This window comes from Clarias gariepinus, chromosome 7 (genome assembly GCF_024256425.1).
Source record: "Clarias gariepinus isolate MV-2021 ecotype Netherlands chromosome 7, CGAR_prim_01v2, whole genome shotgun sequence".
In the NCBI taxonomy this organism is placed as follows: Eukaryota; Metazoa; Chordata; class Actinopteri; order Siluriformes; family Clariidae; genus Clarias; species Clarias gariepinus.
This window is the reverse complement of record NC_071106.1, coordinates 17,472,750-17,490,182: the sequence shown is the minus strand read 5'-3', so window position 1 is coordinate 17,490,182 and position 17,433 is coordinate 17,472,750. Positions and strand designations below refer to the sequence as shown.

General features: G+C 38.2%; 2 protein-coding genes across 4 annotated transcripts; both read left to right on the top strand.

The window, feature by feature from the left end:
* The first annotated feature begins 129 nt into the window (after positions 1–129).
* Positions 130–8,859, top strand: znf143b (zinc finger protein 143b). 3 transcript variants are annotated; one of them, XM_053500731.1, is made up of 16 exons: positions 130–233; positions 2,006–2,121; positions 2,214–2,306; positions 2,456–2,569; positions 2,677–2,757; positions 3,245–3,429; positions 3,543–3,611; positions 3,719–3,835; positions 3,967–4,042; positions 4,127–4,252; positions 4,371–4,550; positions 4,653–4,880; positions 5,221–5,357; positions 7,249–7,404; positions 7,535–7,678; positions 8,493–8,859. In XM_053500731.1, the coding sequence occupies exons 2-16, from the start codon at positions 2,013–2,015 to the stop codon at positions 8,574–8,576; spliced, it is 1,899 nt and encodes a 632-aa protein (XP_053356706.1). In that variant the 5' UTR covers positions 130–233; positions 2,006–2,012; the 3' UTR covers positions 8,577–8,859. The 3 variants fall into 3 exon arrangements, with proteins under 3 accessions (XP_053356706.1, XP_053356707.1, XP_053356710.1); XM_053500732.1 differs by lacking the exon at positions 130–233 and adding an exon at positions 267–1,051; XM_053500735.1 differs by lacking the exon at positions 130–233 and having other exon boundaries at positions 267–2,121; positions 2,456–2,539.
* Positions 8,860–9,942: 1,083 nt separating this feature from the next.
* On the top strand, positions 9,943–16,010 carry wee1 (WEE1 G2 checkpoint kinase). The gene is made up of 10 exons (XM_053499711.1): positions 9,943–11,066; positions 11,458–11,663; positions 11,925–11,991; positions 12,135–12,307; positions 12,523–12,791; positions 13,136–13,228; positions 13,308–13,393; positions 14,141–14,311; positions 14,438–14,583; positions 14,830–16,010. The coding sequence occupies exons 1-10, from the start codon at positions 10,587–10,589 to the stop codon at positions 14,984–14,986; spliced, it is 1,848 nt and encodes a 615-aa protein (XP_053355686.1). The 5' UTR covers positions 9,943–10,586; the 3' UTR covers positions 14,987–16,010.
* The last annotated feature ends 1,423 nt before the right edge of the window (positions 16,011–17,433 follow it).

Sequence of the window (17,433 nt, the reverse complement as noted above, 5' to 3'; positions counted from 1 at the left end):
CTCTGAATACTCACGGATATTAAGCCCTTAAAATATTCTTAGCCAATCAAAACACGAGCGTAACGGTTCTCTCTGCTAAAGAGCCAATCATATCAGCTCAATCTCTCGACTACATCCCGCCCTTTGAGAGGTATTTTGTCGTTATTCATGTTCCGGGGTTGTAGTCTCTGCAGAGCGTTTCCTGCCCTGATGCATGGCGGTCGAACGAAGGGATTGTTGGAAAATTTTTGGAGGTTAGTATATAAATGTGTTTTTACCCAGTGTGCCTTATTTCCTCGGTCACTGCAGAGAGGGAGAAGGTGCTGATGGAAATCTCATGGAAGTTCCGGAGGAAGCCTATTTTCAATAAAAACAATTCAAATGCATCGGGAAACAATGTTTTATTTATTAGAGGCAATTGGACACTGCGTTCTTATCGGTTACAACGTTCTTAACCTTCCTGTGTTTCTTCAAGTTACTGGAGCTAGCGCCTGCTCACAGCCACTTTTTTATATAGTTGCATAACAGTTTAAACGTTAATAATGCCAACACTTAAATGTATTGACTTGGATAACATACTATTATGACATCGAATATAGCGTAAGCCTCGTGCAGATGTTAAAAAGAACCTAAAACCTGCATGTTTAACGTGTTTGCTAACATGTCAAACTAGCATAGAGCTAGGTGGCAACTACTTAGATAGGTAGCTAACGGGGTGTGTTTTGCTAACTGATTTTACTCATTTATCCCAAAAAAAGAGCCGATATAATTAACGTTAGTGTTTTTATATCTATAGAATTAGAATTATATTCGTAGAGCATTCTTTCAGCTTGGGCAAGGATGCTTAGCATCATATTTGGCACAGCTAGGCTAAAGTGGTTAGCTAGACTGATAACGGCGCGTATTTGACGTTTATTATTTTCTCTTGGTTTACTAACCTTTAACAAAGATATTTAGGACAATCTTAAACCGGTCTAGGTTAATTCGTCATATTTAAATCACATAAAGAAAAGCTTGTAATGGCATTTGACATCTCCCCGAGAGAATCCACCCGTTCTAATCTGAAAATCACGTATGTTTTACAAGTGAATGTTTTGATATTCTGAAGTATATGCTATAACAGTTGTGCCATTGTGTTGAGATGTGTTGGATTCTTTGTTTAAATTTTTAAGGTCACCTGACTGGATACTTGATTACAAACCTTAATCTAAAATGACACCTTTAGGTAATTTTCCATCAGGTAGTCCTATTCTATTGGATATAGCTTTAGTTTAAAACCATACTTTATAATTTTGTAGAATGTTTAGATTGTATACTATTTAATATAAAATTACAACAGAAAAAATACAGATCTTAGTTAATTCATCTGCAGTAATTGCTGTATACTGGTCAGATCTCAGAAATACTGGGCAAGATAGGCAGATTCACCTAGAACTGGACACCAGCCCATACTCTCATTCTTTTACAAACAAATTCAGACATATGAATACACTACCAATCAAATGTTTGGACACAACTTTTAATTCCATGGTCTTTTCTGATTTTTATTCCTTTCGACATTGTAAAACATTGCAGAATGGAAGCATCCAAAATATGCAATACATATTCATACCTTTAAACAGTTAATATTGAGATAAATGTGCTACTTGTGTTTTTTTATAGTTTGGGGGAAAAAATCCCTTGTTGGTCTAAAATGTAGAAAATTTATTCAAACTTGTGTCCAAACCTTTGACTGGTACTTTATGTGAAACTCTACCAAAAAACGATAACATAAGCCTGGACTCTGGACCTGTGAGGTGGCAATGCAATCACTCCAGTTAAAGCAATTTTTTATGATCACAATGAGTAAAACCTGGTTTTCCCAGTCTACACTGCATTGCCCTTACAACCTTGTTGCTCAGAACCAACGTATGAATGAAAATTGACATAGACATGCCTTTAAATCAGAAACAACTTTTTGTTGTTCATCAAAAAGTACTAACATGTTTCAGTCTGCAAATGCAAAAGTTTTGCTTGCTTTTTACAGGTAGACCATGCTCTTGGCCCAGGTAAATCGGGACACCCAGAGCATGGAGTTCCAAAGTGTTGAGGGTGACCCACAGCAGGTCACCCTTTGCCTCACTGAGGCTGTAACAGTTGCAGGTGGGCCAAAATTTTTCAGTATGCTTCTTCTTACGTATTTTACAATGATTTATTTCTGCAGGCGTGTGTAACTCGCAACTTTCAATTTGCAGACAGTGACCACATTGAGGCAATGGATACAGTGAGTTTGCAGGCAGTGACTCTGGTGGATGGCTCCACAGCATACATACAACACAGCCCTAAGGGTATAGAAATGGGATAATCTCAACTCTGTTATTGTGCATTTCAATATAATCAATAAATGTTAATATGTATATTACATTATGATTTTTTCGAATATTTTTTTCTAGAGGTGTCTTATGTCTTTATATTATTATTTCATATTGTTTTTAAGATAACAAGATAATGGAAGGACAGGTGATCCAGTTGGAGGATGGATCTGCGGCATATGTGCAGCACCTACCAATGCCAAAAGCAGGTACCTTCCACAGGCCTAAAATTACCTCAGGTTATTTACTTATTTGCACTTTGTTTATAATTTGATTTGCGTAGCATGCATTCTTTCATCTCCTTAATGACGAAAGACATATTTCTTAAACTTTATATAACCTTTAGTTGGAGAAGGTCTAAGATTAGAGGATGGCCAAACTGTGCAGCTGGAGGATGGCACAACAGCATACATTCATGCACCCAAAGGTACATATTTCTCAGCAGTTACTGTTTTGTCAAAAAGATTAATGAAATAATTAGTAACTATTTAAAAGTTGCTTTTGGGGAGGAGGTGTTTGGAGAGAAGGATGGTTCTAAAGAAATAATCACTTACTAGTCAGAAATTCACCTATAGAAAATGTAAACAAACCATTTGTAGGCATGTGAAAAAATCACAAAACTTAAGCAAAGAATGCAGAACTTGAAACTTGAAAACATTAAAACATTTCAACATTTTGTATTTTGTTCCTTGTCTCAGACATACAGAATTCATTATGTGCTTGTATCATTTTTAATCTGTCTTCTGGTATTCAGTGTTTGTTATGCAAACTTGTAATACGCTTGGGTCAAATTATGTTCTCACTTTAATTGAATCACGAATATGGACCAAGTATTGCCATCTGCCCAAATAATTCTACAGCATATGTAAAGCTGACCTTTAATTAAACATAACAAAGACATATATTATTTACAGAAACATATGATCAGGGTGGATTACAAGCTGTCCAGTTGGAGGATGGTACAACTGCCTACATCCAGCACATGCCCCAGTCGAGCACCATTCTAGCTATTCAGGCTGATGGCACAGTGGCAGACCTGCAAGCAGAGGGCACTATTGACCCTGACACCATCAGTGTGCTAGAACAGTATTCTGCCAAGGTTAAATTTATACCCATCACCCACATAAAAAAAATAAGAATGTCTATTTTGGTATTAAAGTGAAGTCACTGCCAAATTGATGTATTTCTAATATACTTGAACTGCCCTTGCAGATGGAAGCAACAGAATGTAGCACAGGGCTGCTCAGTAGAGGCGACACTGATGGCAGTGTGCATATGCAGGTAACTTCAGGTCTATTTCTGAACAGTTTTGCCATTGTTTATATGGTTGTTAGAACCTTGGAAATAACATAGGTGTTGTGCATGACTGGTATGTCTTTTGTCCGCAGATTGTACTTCAAGGTCAAGAGGGTAGGTCTCCAAGAGTGCAACATATTGGGGAAAAAGCCTTTCGCTGTGAACATGAGGGCTGTGGCAAACTCTACACAACAGCACATCATTTAAAAGTAATGCTTTATAACTTTTAGCAAAATTAAAGCAAGAATAGTTGTTTTAGTTAACTTTTTTTCAGGTAATGCCCTAATTATTTGATCATTATTGTTGGGTAAAGGTAATGTAATTTTCTTCTTTTGAAAAGGTGCATGAACGATCACACACTGGGGATAAGCCTTACATATGCGATCACCTGGGATGTGGAAAAAAGTTTGCGACAGGTACTGTATCACATGGGTGTTTCTTAATGTGTTTAACCTTTTTTTCTGTGCAATTATTCCTACTAATTTTATGTTGTCTAACAGGATATGGCCTAAAAAGTCACGTTCGAACACACACTGGTGAAAAACCATATCGTTGCCAGGAACTCAACTGCCTTAAGTCTTTCAAGACATCCGGAGACCTACAAAAACACACACGAACACACACCGGTACATTATCTGTATATTCTGCCCAATGACGAGCATTTAGTATTATTTAATAAAGACCTCTTTTGTTATGTGATGGTTTATAAGAAAGTTTTATAATTCCTTATGGTTGTTTTTAAAGGTGAGAAGCCTTTCAAGTGCCCATTTGAAGGTTGTGGGAGATCTTTCACCACTTCAAATATTCGAAAGGTTCACATCCGAACACACACTGGTGAGCGGCCCTACTACTGCTCTGAACCCAACTGTGGAAGAGCATTCGCCAGTGCCACCAACTACAAAAATCACATGAGGATCCACACAGGTACTTACATTTTTGTACTATGTAAAGATAGGGGTATTTAAACCAGCATCATTTTTGGAGAACCAAATCTAATAATAATTGCCATTTTGTTTGCATTTTTAGGTGAGAAGCCATATGTGTGCACTGTGCCTGGCTGTGATAAGCGCTTTACTGAGTACTCAAGTCTTTACAAGCATCATGTGGTCCATACACCCTGCAAGCCCTACAACTGTAACCACTGTGGGAAGACCTACAAGCAGATCTCCACATTAGCCATGCACAAACGCACTGCACACAATGATACTGAACCCATTGAGGAGGAGCAGGAGGCCTACTTTGAGCCACCTACAGGTTGGTGTAAAACAAAAAATTTAAATGTGTAGAACTACTTAAAGCTCTGAGGTGACCACTGGTTAATTTAATTAGCCCTGGTCAGTCACCCACATTGGAGCTGTTTTAATACTAGCAAAACTTTTTGAGTAGATTTGTTGTGGGATGATATTTTTGAGAATGACCTTTCCATAAATTTAATTGACATAGTCAGTATTTATCAGCTTGTCATAATTTGCCGAACAAGAAATTTACCAAAATCTATTATCAAATATTTTGTAACTGCAATGCAATAATAACCCTAGCTGCATAATAACTGTTAATGTTATTTTTCTCTTTCTTTTTTTTAAATCTTGTTTAGAGGCTATTGATGACCCTGCATTAACATTTACCCCTGCTGTGGTGGAGGAGGATGGAGGATCAGAGCAGGGTTCAGCAGGACCCGAGATCATGAGTCAGCAGCACGTAGCACTCATATCTCAGGATGGCACACAACAGGTTGGGACAGTTAAAAAAAATTGTAGTTGAATATAGTTATTGCCGTTGTTGTTGTTGTTGTTATTAGTCGTAGTATGTCCAAGAAAGGTAATGCAATTAGTGCAGATTGTATGGCCCAATACCGTTTACTTCTCTAAGGAATTGGACTGATTGGTTTTCACACAATTCCCATGATTTCACCTTGGACTGGATGTCCAGATCTGCGTCAAGTTCAATAAACCCTATATCAAAACGGTCAGACCAACCGTTCCTGACTGATTGGGACAGGTACATTTGGGGGTCTAAAATGCACAGTTTTTAAATTCTAAATATTTGTCAATAGATACTTTTCCTTCTGTGATTCTCAGCTTCATTTTGGGTTTAATCTGAAAACAAGACATGTCACATCAAAGAGCTCAAAAACCTCTTTTTGCCTTAAAAAACGAGCATTGTCTTAGTTTACGAGCACCGAGTATCATGTTTCACGCATGCGCTTCTTGTTTTAACAACGAGCGTTACATCATCACAAGTGAGCCAACGGTTTTTCTCTCTCTTGCAGCAGAATTGTAGGTAATTGCCTCTCCTGCTGAGTGAATACACACACGCACACACACTGTGTGTGTGTGTGTGTGATGTACGTGCGCGCGCACACACACACATTAACGGAGAGACCATTTTTAAAACCGTTTAAAAATTAGCAAGGAACATTCCTAGTCACACTCACGTGAGCGCATACTAACAGGATCACTGCTGTAAGTAAAACAACAACAAAAAACAAATTAAACAGCTCCTCACCTTTGAAAACAATCGCGACAGAGTTTGTGTGTTTATTTGGCAACCTGAGAGAAGGGGAGCTGTAAAGCCGAGACCTATCGTCTCCCCTGCTGGGTCTTAGTGCTTGCAGTGTTTTTGAGTGCGCGTGTGTGTTTGTGTCTGTGTTAGGCAGAGAGTTTGTGTGTTTGTTTGGCAACCTGAGAGAAGGAGGCTGTAAACGCGAGCGAGCCCCCATTCAGCCCCCCTCTTCTTAGGTTGCCAAATAAACATGCAAACTCCTCTTTGTCGCGATTGTTTTCAAAGGTGAGGAGCTGTTTAATTTTTTTGTTGTTGTTGTTGTTTTACTTACAGCAGTGATCCTGTTAGTATGCGCTCACGTGAGTGTGACTAGGAATGTTCCTTTCTAATTTTTAAACGGTTTCAAAAACGGTCTACCCGTTAATGTGTGTGTGTGTGTGTGTGTGTGTGCACATTTTACACACATACACCCTGCGTGCACAAACGAAAACCCTTATCTGTCGGGATATATTTAAAAAAAAAATTAAGGTGAAGTACAGGTTAATTTGTTTTATTTTTACTTTATATTTTGTGTTAATTATATTTATGTATTTATTTTTTTGGGCTGTAGAACGAATAATTTAAGTTTTCATTATTTCCTATGGGTAAATTAAATTTGGTTTACGAGTGTTTTGGAATACGAGCCTGCTTCCGGAACGAATTGAGCTCGTAATCCGAGGTTCCACTGTATTATTAATTTTTATTTTTATTTTTTTATTTTTATTTTTTAACTTGCTCCAAACTCTCTGAATAGAGAATGAACTGCATTTTACAGTGAATCAGCAAAATCCACCTCTGTCTCTTTCATGCCAATTCTCACTCAATTTTGCGTGCCCACATAAAAAATTACAGGATATTATGTCTTCTGTTTGCAACTACCGTTTGGGAGGTATGAATGGCTGAATCCATTCATTTTGCACTGTGGCTGATCTTTACCAAAAATGCTTACTGAAGGTGGTGCCTCTCACTTCACTTTCTGGCCTACACAATAAAACTTAAGCAAGTGTTAACTTGGTTACAATGTAACTAATAATGTGTTGTGTCAAAATATGAATAACTAATAATTGCACTGTCCATTCAGGTTTTTTCTCAGGCAGACGTTCAAGCAATGAGTGGCACAATAACGATGGTAACTCAAGAAGGAACAACTATAACCATACCTGCTCATGAGGCAATGCTCTCATCTGGAGAAGGTCATTCTGTCACCATGGTTTCGGCAGATGGCACAGAAGGACAGGTAACGATTCATGTTTGCTTCAAAATTCTTCAAATTAATTATTCGTTTTATCTATATGTACATTCATTCAGCTGAGCTTGGCTAACCTGTGCTTTTTTCTGGGGTGTCTTGGGTTTAACTTCTGTTGTAGGTGGCAATTGTGACACCAGATCTTTCTGTGTTTCATACTGAGGATGGAGAGCTGGTTCAGGAGCAGCAGCAGCCGGTGGTATCCACCAGCCCACATCCAGTTACTCTCCTGGCTACCTCTAATGGCACACACATTGCTGTGCAGGTACATAAACACAGTGTTCTCAAAATTTAAATATTATTTACTATGATTATAAGCATGGTAATTTAATGATTTTAGGCCCAACTAAATTCTATTTAAAGTGCACCTGATGAATTACCAAGATTTCTTTCTGTGATGAAAACAGTAGTGGTAAAGCAGATTGAGTTTAACTGAAAAAAAAAGCTTTTTTCAGCTTTATGTTTATTTCCTCAGCTTCAGTTTAATTGACTTCCATGGCTGTACTAGAGCCAGACTGTTAGATTTACCTTTAATTTAAGCTTAAAATAGCAATTTATTTTTTTTCTGTTCTGAATTAATCCTTATTTGGACCCAATTGTCACTTCTTTGAATTCCCGGGGATTTCATACACTTATTTAATATTTAATTATCAAATCATCTTAAAGTGATCTGTTAATTACATCTGATAAGAGACCCTTATTACTGAGTGAACATCGGGTGAATTTGGTAAATTTTCAAGCAGTTATAGGGTGTAATGTGTGAATCATCTGATTTTTTATTTTATTAAAAAACGATAAGATTGAAAGCTATAACAACCTATATAACAAAATAATGAATTTGCATGAAACTCATCTTGCTGTACTGCTAGCTGCACATTAATTATGACGAAGGGTGTAACTTTTAAAATTTCAGCCTGTTCAGGTGTCCTAAAAACTTTCCAAATAAATTTCTATTGCATAACAGGAAACCTGTTTTGTAAAATGGTTAATTTGTTCTGTGAATTTAAGTATTCCATTATATTTCTTTTTTGCTTTTTTTATGTATTTATTTATATATATGTATATATATATTTTTTTAGCTCACTGATCAGCCTTCACTAGAGGAGGCCATCAGAATCGCATCTCGCATTCAACAAGGAGAAACCCCGGGCCTAGATGATTAAAGCATGACCTTGAATTAAGCAGTTACAACATGTGTGTGCCAGATGTTTGTGCGCATGCATGTGCTTGCAGTGAACAACTGAGAAAGTCAAGTATCCAGAAAAAAAAAAGTTTGCAAGGATTATGGTTGTTCTGTTTGAAGAGGACTGAATATATTTTTGTGTGGATTTATGTACATAATGTTTTGAAACTGGAGTTTTTGCTGTAAATATTTATTTGATTCTTCTATTGAATACTTGACTTTTTAGGATCTTAATAAATGAAAACTGAACATTCTATTTATACCCGCCTTGACCATTTCATGGACCTACCATGTAATTGCTGTTGTAGTCCAAAGGAACCAATTATTATTTAGTCATTTTAGCACAATGTTGACATTAACCTGTTGGTATTTGAGTGTTACTATTAAAGTGTACCAGGCGCAGTCACTTTGGTAGGATGTTTATAATGCTCAGTGTCATAAGTGGGAAAAAAAAAAAAAGAATCATCTGTTAGCAACAAGTTACTGTGTGTAGAAATAAATTAACTATTAAATCTGCACCAGTGAAATCTGGCAGGAGAGGTTACCACCCCTTGCCCTAGAACATGAAGTACAAAGTGTTGTTTGTTTAAAATATGTACTGTATATTTTATACAACCAGACATTTTATACAAATGCCTGTAGTGCTTTCAGGTCCTCTACAAAGTGGGTGTGTCCTTATACCCCAGACAGTTTAATTCTCTGCCTTGTCACTGTAGTTTTTTAGGACAGTTGTTAGCCAACCATATAGATTAAATATTCAACTCTTTCTAGATTGTCCAAAGCATTGCAGCCAATATGTAAACATATGAATCATTGTATTAAGCAGACTAGGAATGTTTGTCTTGTGATGGGTGGAGACACGCACACCGAAACTCACGTGGCTAATCTAGGACCGCCCCACATTCCAAATATACATAATTCATGAACTTTGCATACATTTTAAATGTATGAAACCTGACATAGTCAGAAATGTCTTTGATTTAGATGCCACAACAGTTCAAATTAATTTTGGTTTATTAAGTTTAAATCTACTTACGAGCATTCATAATATTGCAGATGTATTACATTAATGGATACAATTTTACTTAGTTAAGTGTACGTTGAATGTATTTCTAAACTCTTAATTTCCATGACATAATACGGCCTCTGATTAACTAAAGAGGAGTGAGATAAGAGAGAGAGATCAAAGCGCGGCGTTCGCGCCAGTCGAGAACAGCGCCCGTCTCCGACCAGGTTACGAAACGCACCAACGATGACGTCGACGCTTTGGAGCCGCCCATCATTCAAACTGTACGGCGCGCTCTGATTGGTCGACAGTGAGTCATTTGACCAACGGTCGCGGGAAGACTATGACCACGCTTGTTGTAGGTGGGAGGAGTAGCTCGCCATTCAAACGACTTTCGTAAACAAAATTTTCTTTATTAGATATAATTTTGAAGGCTTTGCATTTTGTTGTTTTTAATTTGCTGTTTTAACGCCGTACTGTCTTTCTTGGACATAAGATTTCGCTTTACCGCACTGACTTGTCTGGGGAATTTGAAGAGTCGGAGAAGAAGCCATTTTTTTTTCAAGCTTGTTCGCTTTCGTGCTTAGTGGTTTACAAGTTATTTTTTTAAGTCGGTAAGAGCTCGTCCATCCCGTTTCTGTGGATATTGGGGTGGCCACTGGACGATATCGTCGCCAGTCGACGGCTTAAGACACGCAGGAATTTTTTTTTTTAATTAATGTGACAAGTCTAAAATAACTTGTTAGCACGGTGGCTAGCTAGCTAACTTAGATACAGTAGCCGCCAGGTCTCTACGGGGAGCTCAGATCTCCCATTAGCCAAAGGGAAGTGTTCCGAGGTTTAGCAGATATGCCTAAATTAACGTTTTAAGTTATTTTTCTTTAGCCTCCTGACTTAATTTTGTCTGGACTAATTTTACGACAGCGTCTGCCCATTTGTTGTGTTTGTGTAACTCTCAGCGGAGAGTTTGTGCTGGCTAGCAGAATGAGTTTTGGCTGCCGACGGCACGCAGACTTTTCTCCAAGTCTTCGACCGATTCGCCAGAAATTGCAGTTTTCAAATAGCGATGGCGAAGAGGACAGTATCGAGGAGGCCAACAGCAGTACCGGAGCGGAGTCTGGCTTTACCGAGCTGGATTCTCCGTTGTCTCTGCGGCGAAGCAGCACGGATAAGAGACCCGATGAGCTGAACAGCAGCCCGTTGAGCCGCACCAGAGAGGACGACGACGCCGAGTCTTGGGACGAGGAAGGGTTCGGCTCCCCATCTCACCTAAAAATGAGATTTTGTGGCAAAATCTCGCCGTCGCCGAGGAAAAGCCCTCGCGCATACGACAGCTCACCGGAGAGGACGTGCGTTCAGGACGACGTCGAGGGCTCGAGCTCTCCCATTCCTGACTGTCCTGATACACCACCCCATAAAACCTTCAGAAAATTGCGACTTTTTGATACTCCACACACCCCAAAGGTTCGTACTGGAGTTATCCCGATTTGTAAACATGTATCTTAGTTATCAGCAGCCAAATACAGAGACCCATTTAACTTTTTATTGAGGGATGCTTATATTCAGGTGACTTGTATTACCATTAGAAAGGGCAAAATAAATCAAGACAAACGTGTAACTTGAATGTGATCTGTTCAGTACTTTTTTCTGCTGTCTCAGCAAGTAAAAAGTTTCTGCCTCCAGGTAATTCAGTGCTCAGAGACCGTTATTATTAGACTGTTACGGTTATGTAAAAATTCATATGCAGTGAATAATCTCATTGTCCTCAGCGCATTGTCCATATTTGCTTGTAATGCACGTCTTTTAACCTTAATATTTAGTGTTTCAAAATGTATGTCTGATCTTCGATCTGCAGAGTTTGCTGTCCAGAGCAAGTACGTCGGCCTCTACAAGCAGGAGAGTCGCACTTTTCAAGAATGTGGATTCCAAAGGAAAGGCGAGTCTCGACGGAAGGCGAAACCAAACACCTCTGGTCAACATTAACCCCTTCACCCCTGACTCAGTGGTCGTCCAATCATCAACTCAACAAAGAAACAATAGAAAGCGTTCTCACTGGAATGAGTAAGCTCTTTGACTTGTTCTAACAGCTTTGCTTATTTAAATGTATGCGTTAGTTTAGCTTTTATGGCGTTGACATTATTCCTTTACACGTTTAGGTTGTAATAAATTCGTTAAATCCGTTTATTGCCCAGGTTGCAGTACAACTTGGCAAGAAACCAAATCCTCACGTACACTCCTCCACCACGCCATGTGCTTCCCCTAGGTCTCTCGATTGCCCCCTGGTGTCTAATATGAAATACCTTTTATCCCGTCCTTTTACAGCTCCTGTGGAGAAGATATGGAGGCAAGTGATGCTGAGATTGAGGATGAGATTATTCCACCTTCAAAGGTATATATTTCTTTAATTGGTCATCTATTCTCATTAGAAAGCTCTACATACTGCCCACCACATGCAAACAATTAAACAGTATATTAAGTACAAGTTGTGGTAACCTTGTGATTAAACTTGTAATAAACCCTCATTGTTTACAGAGAATTACAATGATGGAGAGTAATATGATGTCAAGATATGCATCGGAGTTCCACGAACTAGAGAAAATTGGTTCTGGACAGTTTGGCTCCGTGTACAAATGTGTGAAAAGACTAGATGGCTGCATATATGCGATCAAGCGTTCCAAGAAGCCTTTGGCGGGTTCTGTAGATGAGTAAGTGATTGATTACTGATGTTTATAAATTTTACCACTAATATATATATTATTTCTACGTTGTGTTTTCTAATTTATAATGTTTGCTTTGTTACTGTGTCCATTGTTAAAACAATTAAAAACATTACATTTAATTCATAATTAGTACACCATTTACACAGGTTATTAGAATTAGAGACTTACTGTGCCTTTTTGATTTGTGCAACCAACCACAGGCAAAATGCACTTCGTGAGGTCTATGCACATGCAGTTCTTGGACAGCACCCACATGTGGTGAGATATTATTCTGCCTGGGCCGAGGATGACCACATGCTTATCCAGAATGAGTACTGCAATGGGGGCACCTTGTCTGATGTTATTGCTGAGAACTACAGACATATGCACTTTCTGTCTGAGCTGGAACTGAAGGACCTTTTGCTGCAGGTCTCCCGTGGGCTTAAGTACATCCACTCGACAGCACTTGTGCACATGGACATTAAGCCAAGTGAGTGTTTTTTTTTTTTTTTTTTTTTTTTTGTATGTTGTACTTTGGGAGAACAGGGAAATTTGAAGTTGATTGCTTTTTCTCTTTTGCTGTTTACTGCTATGCAAAACATTCCATTGTGTTATATTTGGTTACTCAGTTTTTCCAATTTATTTTTTTTGTGTTTAAAAATGTTTGCCATCGTATCACACGTTCTACATAATACAGTCATAGTGATTTTAGGAAAATGCCTCTCACTTTTATGTCTTTATGCTGTCTTTTCTTTTTCCTCTTTGTTAAAGTGCACTGGAAGTATTAGGTGTAGGCTCACTATCCTGTCTGTGCATTTTGTATGCTTGTTTCAGGTAACATATTTATTTCAAGAAAGTCAGCAGTGAGTGTTGAGGAGTTTGAAGATGAGGAAGATGGGCCCAGCACAAATGTGATATACAAAATAGGTATGCACAGACTGACTACACCCTTTATATGCAATGTACAATTTTGCTGAATTGCAGAATAACTCAATCTCTTTATTAGGTGACCTGGGTCATGTGACCAGGGTGACCAATCCACAGGTTGAGGAGGGTGACAGCAGATACCTGGCTAATGAAGTTCTTCAGGAGGTAATGGTGCTTTACTTTTATAGTCCAAATTTTGTAAAGGTCGTTTGGGGGGGGGGGGACTTCTTATTTATTAAGAAGTAAAGGGAACATTTTCATGCACAGGGTAGCACCTCCTCATGAGATTTCCCTGTATTTCAGGAGCTAATTGTTCAAGTATTTTCTATAGGCAAAAGTTTTGGAAAATTGTGTGGTTTTTGTTTGTTTTTTTCCTCTTTCTCCCCTCTATTTGGCTTTTAATAGCCTTAATCATTGACAAGCATTAGTAAGGGTCAGGTACTTGTGTCGGACAAGAAGTCATAGGAAGTGCTTACCATTCTAATTCATCTTAAAGGTCTCAAATGAGATTTAAGCCTGGGCTTTGTGGGTGCCGTTTAAGGTTTTGACACAAACACTGGCAAACAAATGTCTTCATGCACCTTTATTTGTGTACAGAGGCATTGTCATTCTGGAACTGGTTTGTTCTAGCTACCTTAAGTGCAGTGAGGGGAAATCTTAATGCTAACATACACTAAGCCATCCTATATAGTTATGGGCTTCAAGCATTGTGGGATTAGTCTGTGGATGGTCCCTGTTTGGGTGTCCATTTGTCCACTATGTTTTGGCTATATAGAGTAATAATTCTAATTAAGTTCTCTTGAATGATATTTAACCAAGCTATTAAATATATTGATCATAGGTTGTAATGATGTTTTTGTAGTGGTGGGGGTTTCCTGCTTGATAAACTGATTATGGTGCTGTTCCTTTCAGGACTATAGGAACCTGACAAAGGCTGACATCTTTGCTTTGGCTCTGACTGTCGTCAGTGCATCTGGAGCTGAGCCACTGCCAACCAATGGCGAACAATGGCACAAAATCCGCCAGGGAATTCTACCCCATATCCCACAAGTGCTTTCTCAAGAATTTATAAGCCTATTAAAGGTAAAATAAATCTATATCTTAATTACAGTGCATTATTTTGTAACTGTAGCCATTTTAGAATATCTTCTTTTTTATTATTATTAATTGTGCTTTGTTTAGTACTTACATGTTTAAAATGTCTTACAGCTTATGATTCACCCTGACCCCACACGGCGGCCATCGACCTCTGACCTCATAAGGCACCCTGTTCTGCTGACTGCCTCCAGGATGAATGCTGATCAATTGCGCGTGGAACTTAATGCAGAGAAATTCAAGAATGCCCTGCTCCAAAAGTATGTAATTTCCTGCAAAAGCACTATTATAAATAGTTTAGATTAAGCAAGACTAGTTTGATATACTGGTAGATCGCAAGGGCAAATAAGTAAAGGTCATTTAAATTTTTCACTTTTAATTAAATTCTTATCATAATTAACCACTGCTCTTACTTAATTTTGGCTGTTAAGGTTATTGACTTATTTCTAATGCTTAGAAATAAACTTTGCATATATATATATATAAATTTTTTTTTTTTCACGCAGGGAGCTGAAAAAAGCCCAGCTTGCAAAAGCTGCAGCAGAGGAAAAAGTTTTATCCACAGACAGAGTCCTGACACGTTCTACAATCCAATCCAGTTCCAGGAACTCTCGCCTTATTGGGAAAAAGATGAACCGCTCTCTTAGTCTCACCATTTACTAAACTGAGCATCGGCTTACAAAAAATAAGTGTCCCACAATGGGAGGAACATTGGTGCTGTTTTGCTTGCAAGATGTTTTGTCAATTGCAATGTCCCATGATTGCTTGTCACTGTTCTGATACAAGCAAGATAGTTTTGTATGGAAGAAACACCCAGAGCAACTGAAAATCTCAGTTAAAACTTGTCAGTTTATACTGACCATGGACTGCTTTTATTGCATGGTCACATTCTTTTTGCAGAATTTCAGTTTTGCATGTATTTCTTAAGGTAGAGAATTTCCATTCCTCTTCAACTTACACAGAGGAAGGTCTGCATCTGCATGTTGGTCATATATATGGGGAAACTATTTAGCCCTGTAAAGACCTGATGTGTGAATGTTCCAGACCTAAGACTTGTGCACCTTACTGCCTGTAAAATGCCTTATGTTGAGTAATGAAGGTTGGGCCCTATGCGTCAATTACCGTTAAACAAGCACTTTGGAGGCAATGGGGAACTCGCCAGAAAGTCTGCTGCTATTCATGTTTGTCTAGTTCCAGTTGTAGTTGGAAAATTTTATATAGCCCACATCCCCCCACCCCCTTTTCACCCCACCTCAATCATTGATCTCTCTTGCTGTACAGACACTTAACAATAATTTCTTTCGGTGTTATGTAGAGTTCTATACATAAAATACATGTACGCCTTTTTGTTTTTCATGTAGAAAAGGTATAAAATTGATCATGCATACATATTTGGTTACATTTAGAAACTGCAACTTAAGCTAAATTTGTATAACAGTCAAAATGTTTGCTAGAGTAGGAACAAAGAAAAGATTTCCGTTTCAGCCTTAAGCCTGTTTGTAGCATTAAAACTATTGCATACTTCTTTTAGACTTGCATCATCAATTAACAAGTCATCATTTTGTCTGTATTGCCACTGTACTATTATTAGGGTATTCTTTGGTTTCCCCTTTAGGCTTTGTACTATGAAGCATTTTTTAATTTCTTTTTTTGTAAATATGTTCTTTTAATAAACTAGATCAACATATCCTTTCTTTTTTTTTGAGTCAGTGCGAACTTTAACAGACACTATGTTATAGACTCTTGTCAGTCAACAGTGCAACCAGGTAGGTAGTTATTAATTAAAGTGAAATCAGGATGAAATAAGCTTGTGGAAAAATGGTGAATATAGCCATTCAGGTTGGATTTATTTATTTATTTCATTTTATTTGTGTTCGTTTATTTTGGTGGGTCGGTGCATTATAAAGTTTTTAGGGTATTATTAATAAAAGTGTGTGTGTATGTATGTGTGTGTATATATATATATATATATATACACACACACATGCATACTCAGCAAAAAAAGAAACGTCCATTTTTCAGGACTGTGTATTTCAACAATAATGTAAAAATCCAAATAACTTTACAGATCTTCATTGTAAAGGGTTTAAACAATGTTTTCCATGCATGTTCAATTAATCATAATCAATTAATTAACATGCACCTGTGGAATGATCGTTAACACCTTAACGGCTTACAGAAAGTAGGCATTTAAGGTCACAGTTCTAAAAACGCAGGACACTAAAGAGACTTGTCTACTGTGTGAAAAACACCCAGGGTCCCTGCTCATCTGCGTGAACGTGCATTAGGCATGCTGCAAGGAGGCATGAGGACTGCTGATGTGGCTAGGGCAATAAATTGCCATGTCCGCACTGTGAGACGCCTAAGGAAGACCGCTCCGCTACAGGGAGACAGGAAGGACAGCTGATCATCCTCGCAGTGGAAGACCATGTGTAACAACACCTGCACAGGGTCGCTACATCCGAATATCACACCTGCGTGACAGGTACAGGATGGCCACAACAACTGCCCGAGTCACACCAGGAACACACAATCCCTCCATCAGTGCTCAGACTGTCCGCAATAGGCAGTCCATGAGGAGGAGATGCACTGCAGTACTTCAAGCACCTGGTGGCCACACCAGATACTGACTGGTACTTTTGATTTTGAGCCTCCCTTCATTCAGGGACACATTGTGAAACATTTTTAGTTTATGTCTTATGGTGTTGACTCTTTTAGTGTTCATACAAATATTTACACATTAAGTTTATTGAAAGTAAAAACAGTTTTTTTGCTGAGTGTATATATGTATGTACTATATATGTATATATGTATATATAATTCAAATTAATCATAATTTGTTTTAGTAATTAAAAAAAGGGGGTATGGTGCACAAGGTGACTTCTGGTATTGCTTTGAGGAAAAAACAGAACCATTTTGAACCATGGAATTATAATTGTTCTCGGAATAAGTTACTCCGAATGCTATCTATCTATATACGTATTTACAATCATGTTCAAAAGTTTGTTAGTAGTCTTTTGTCTGTTCCTATAGAAGCGTGGTCACATTTAGCGGACGAACTGATCCTCACAACAATTTGGCACAGGTTTTATACCAGATGCCCAGTTAGC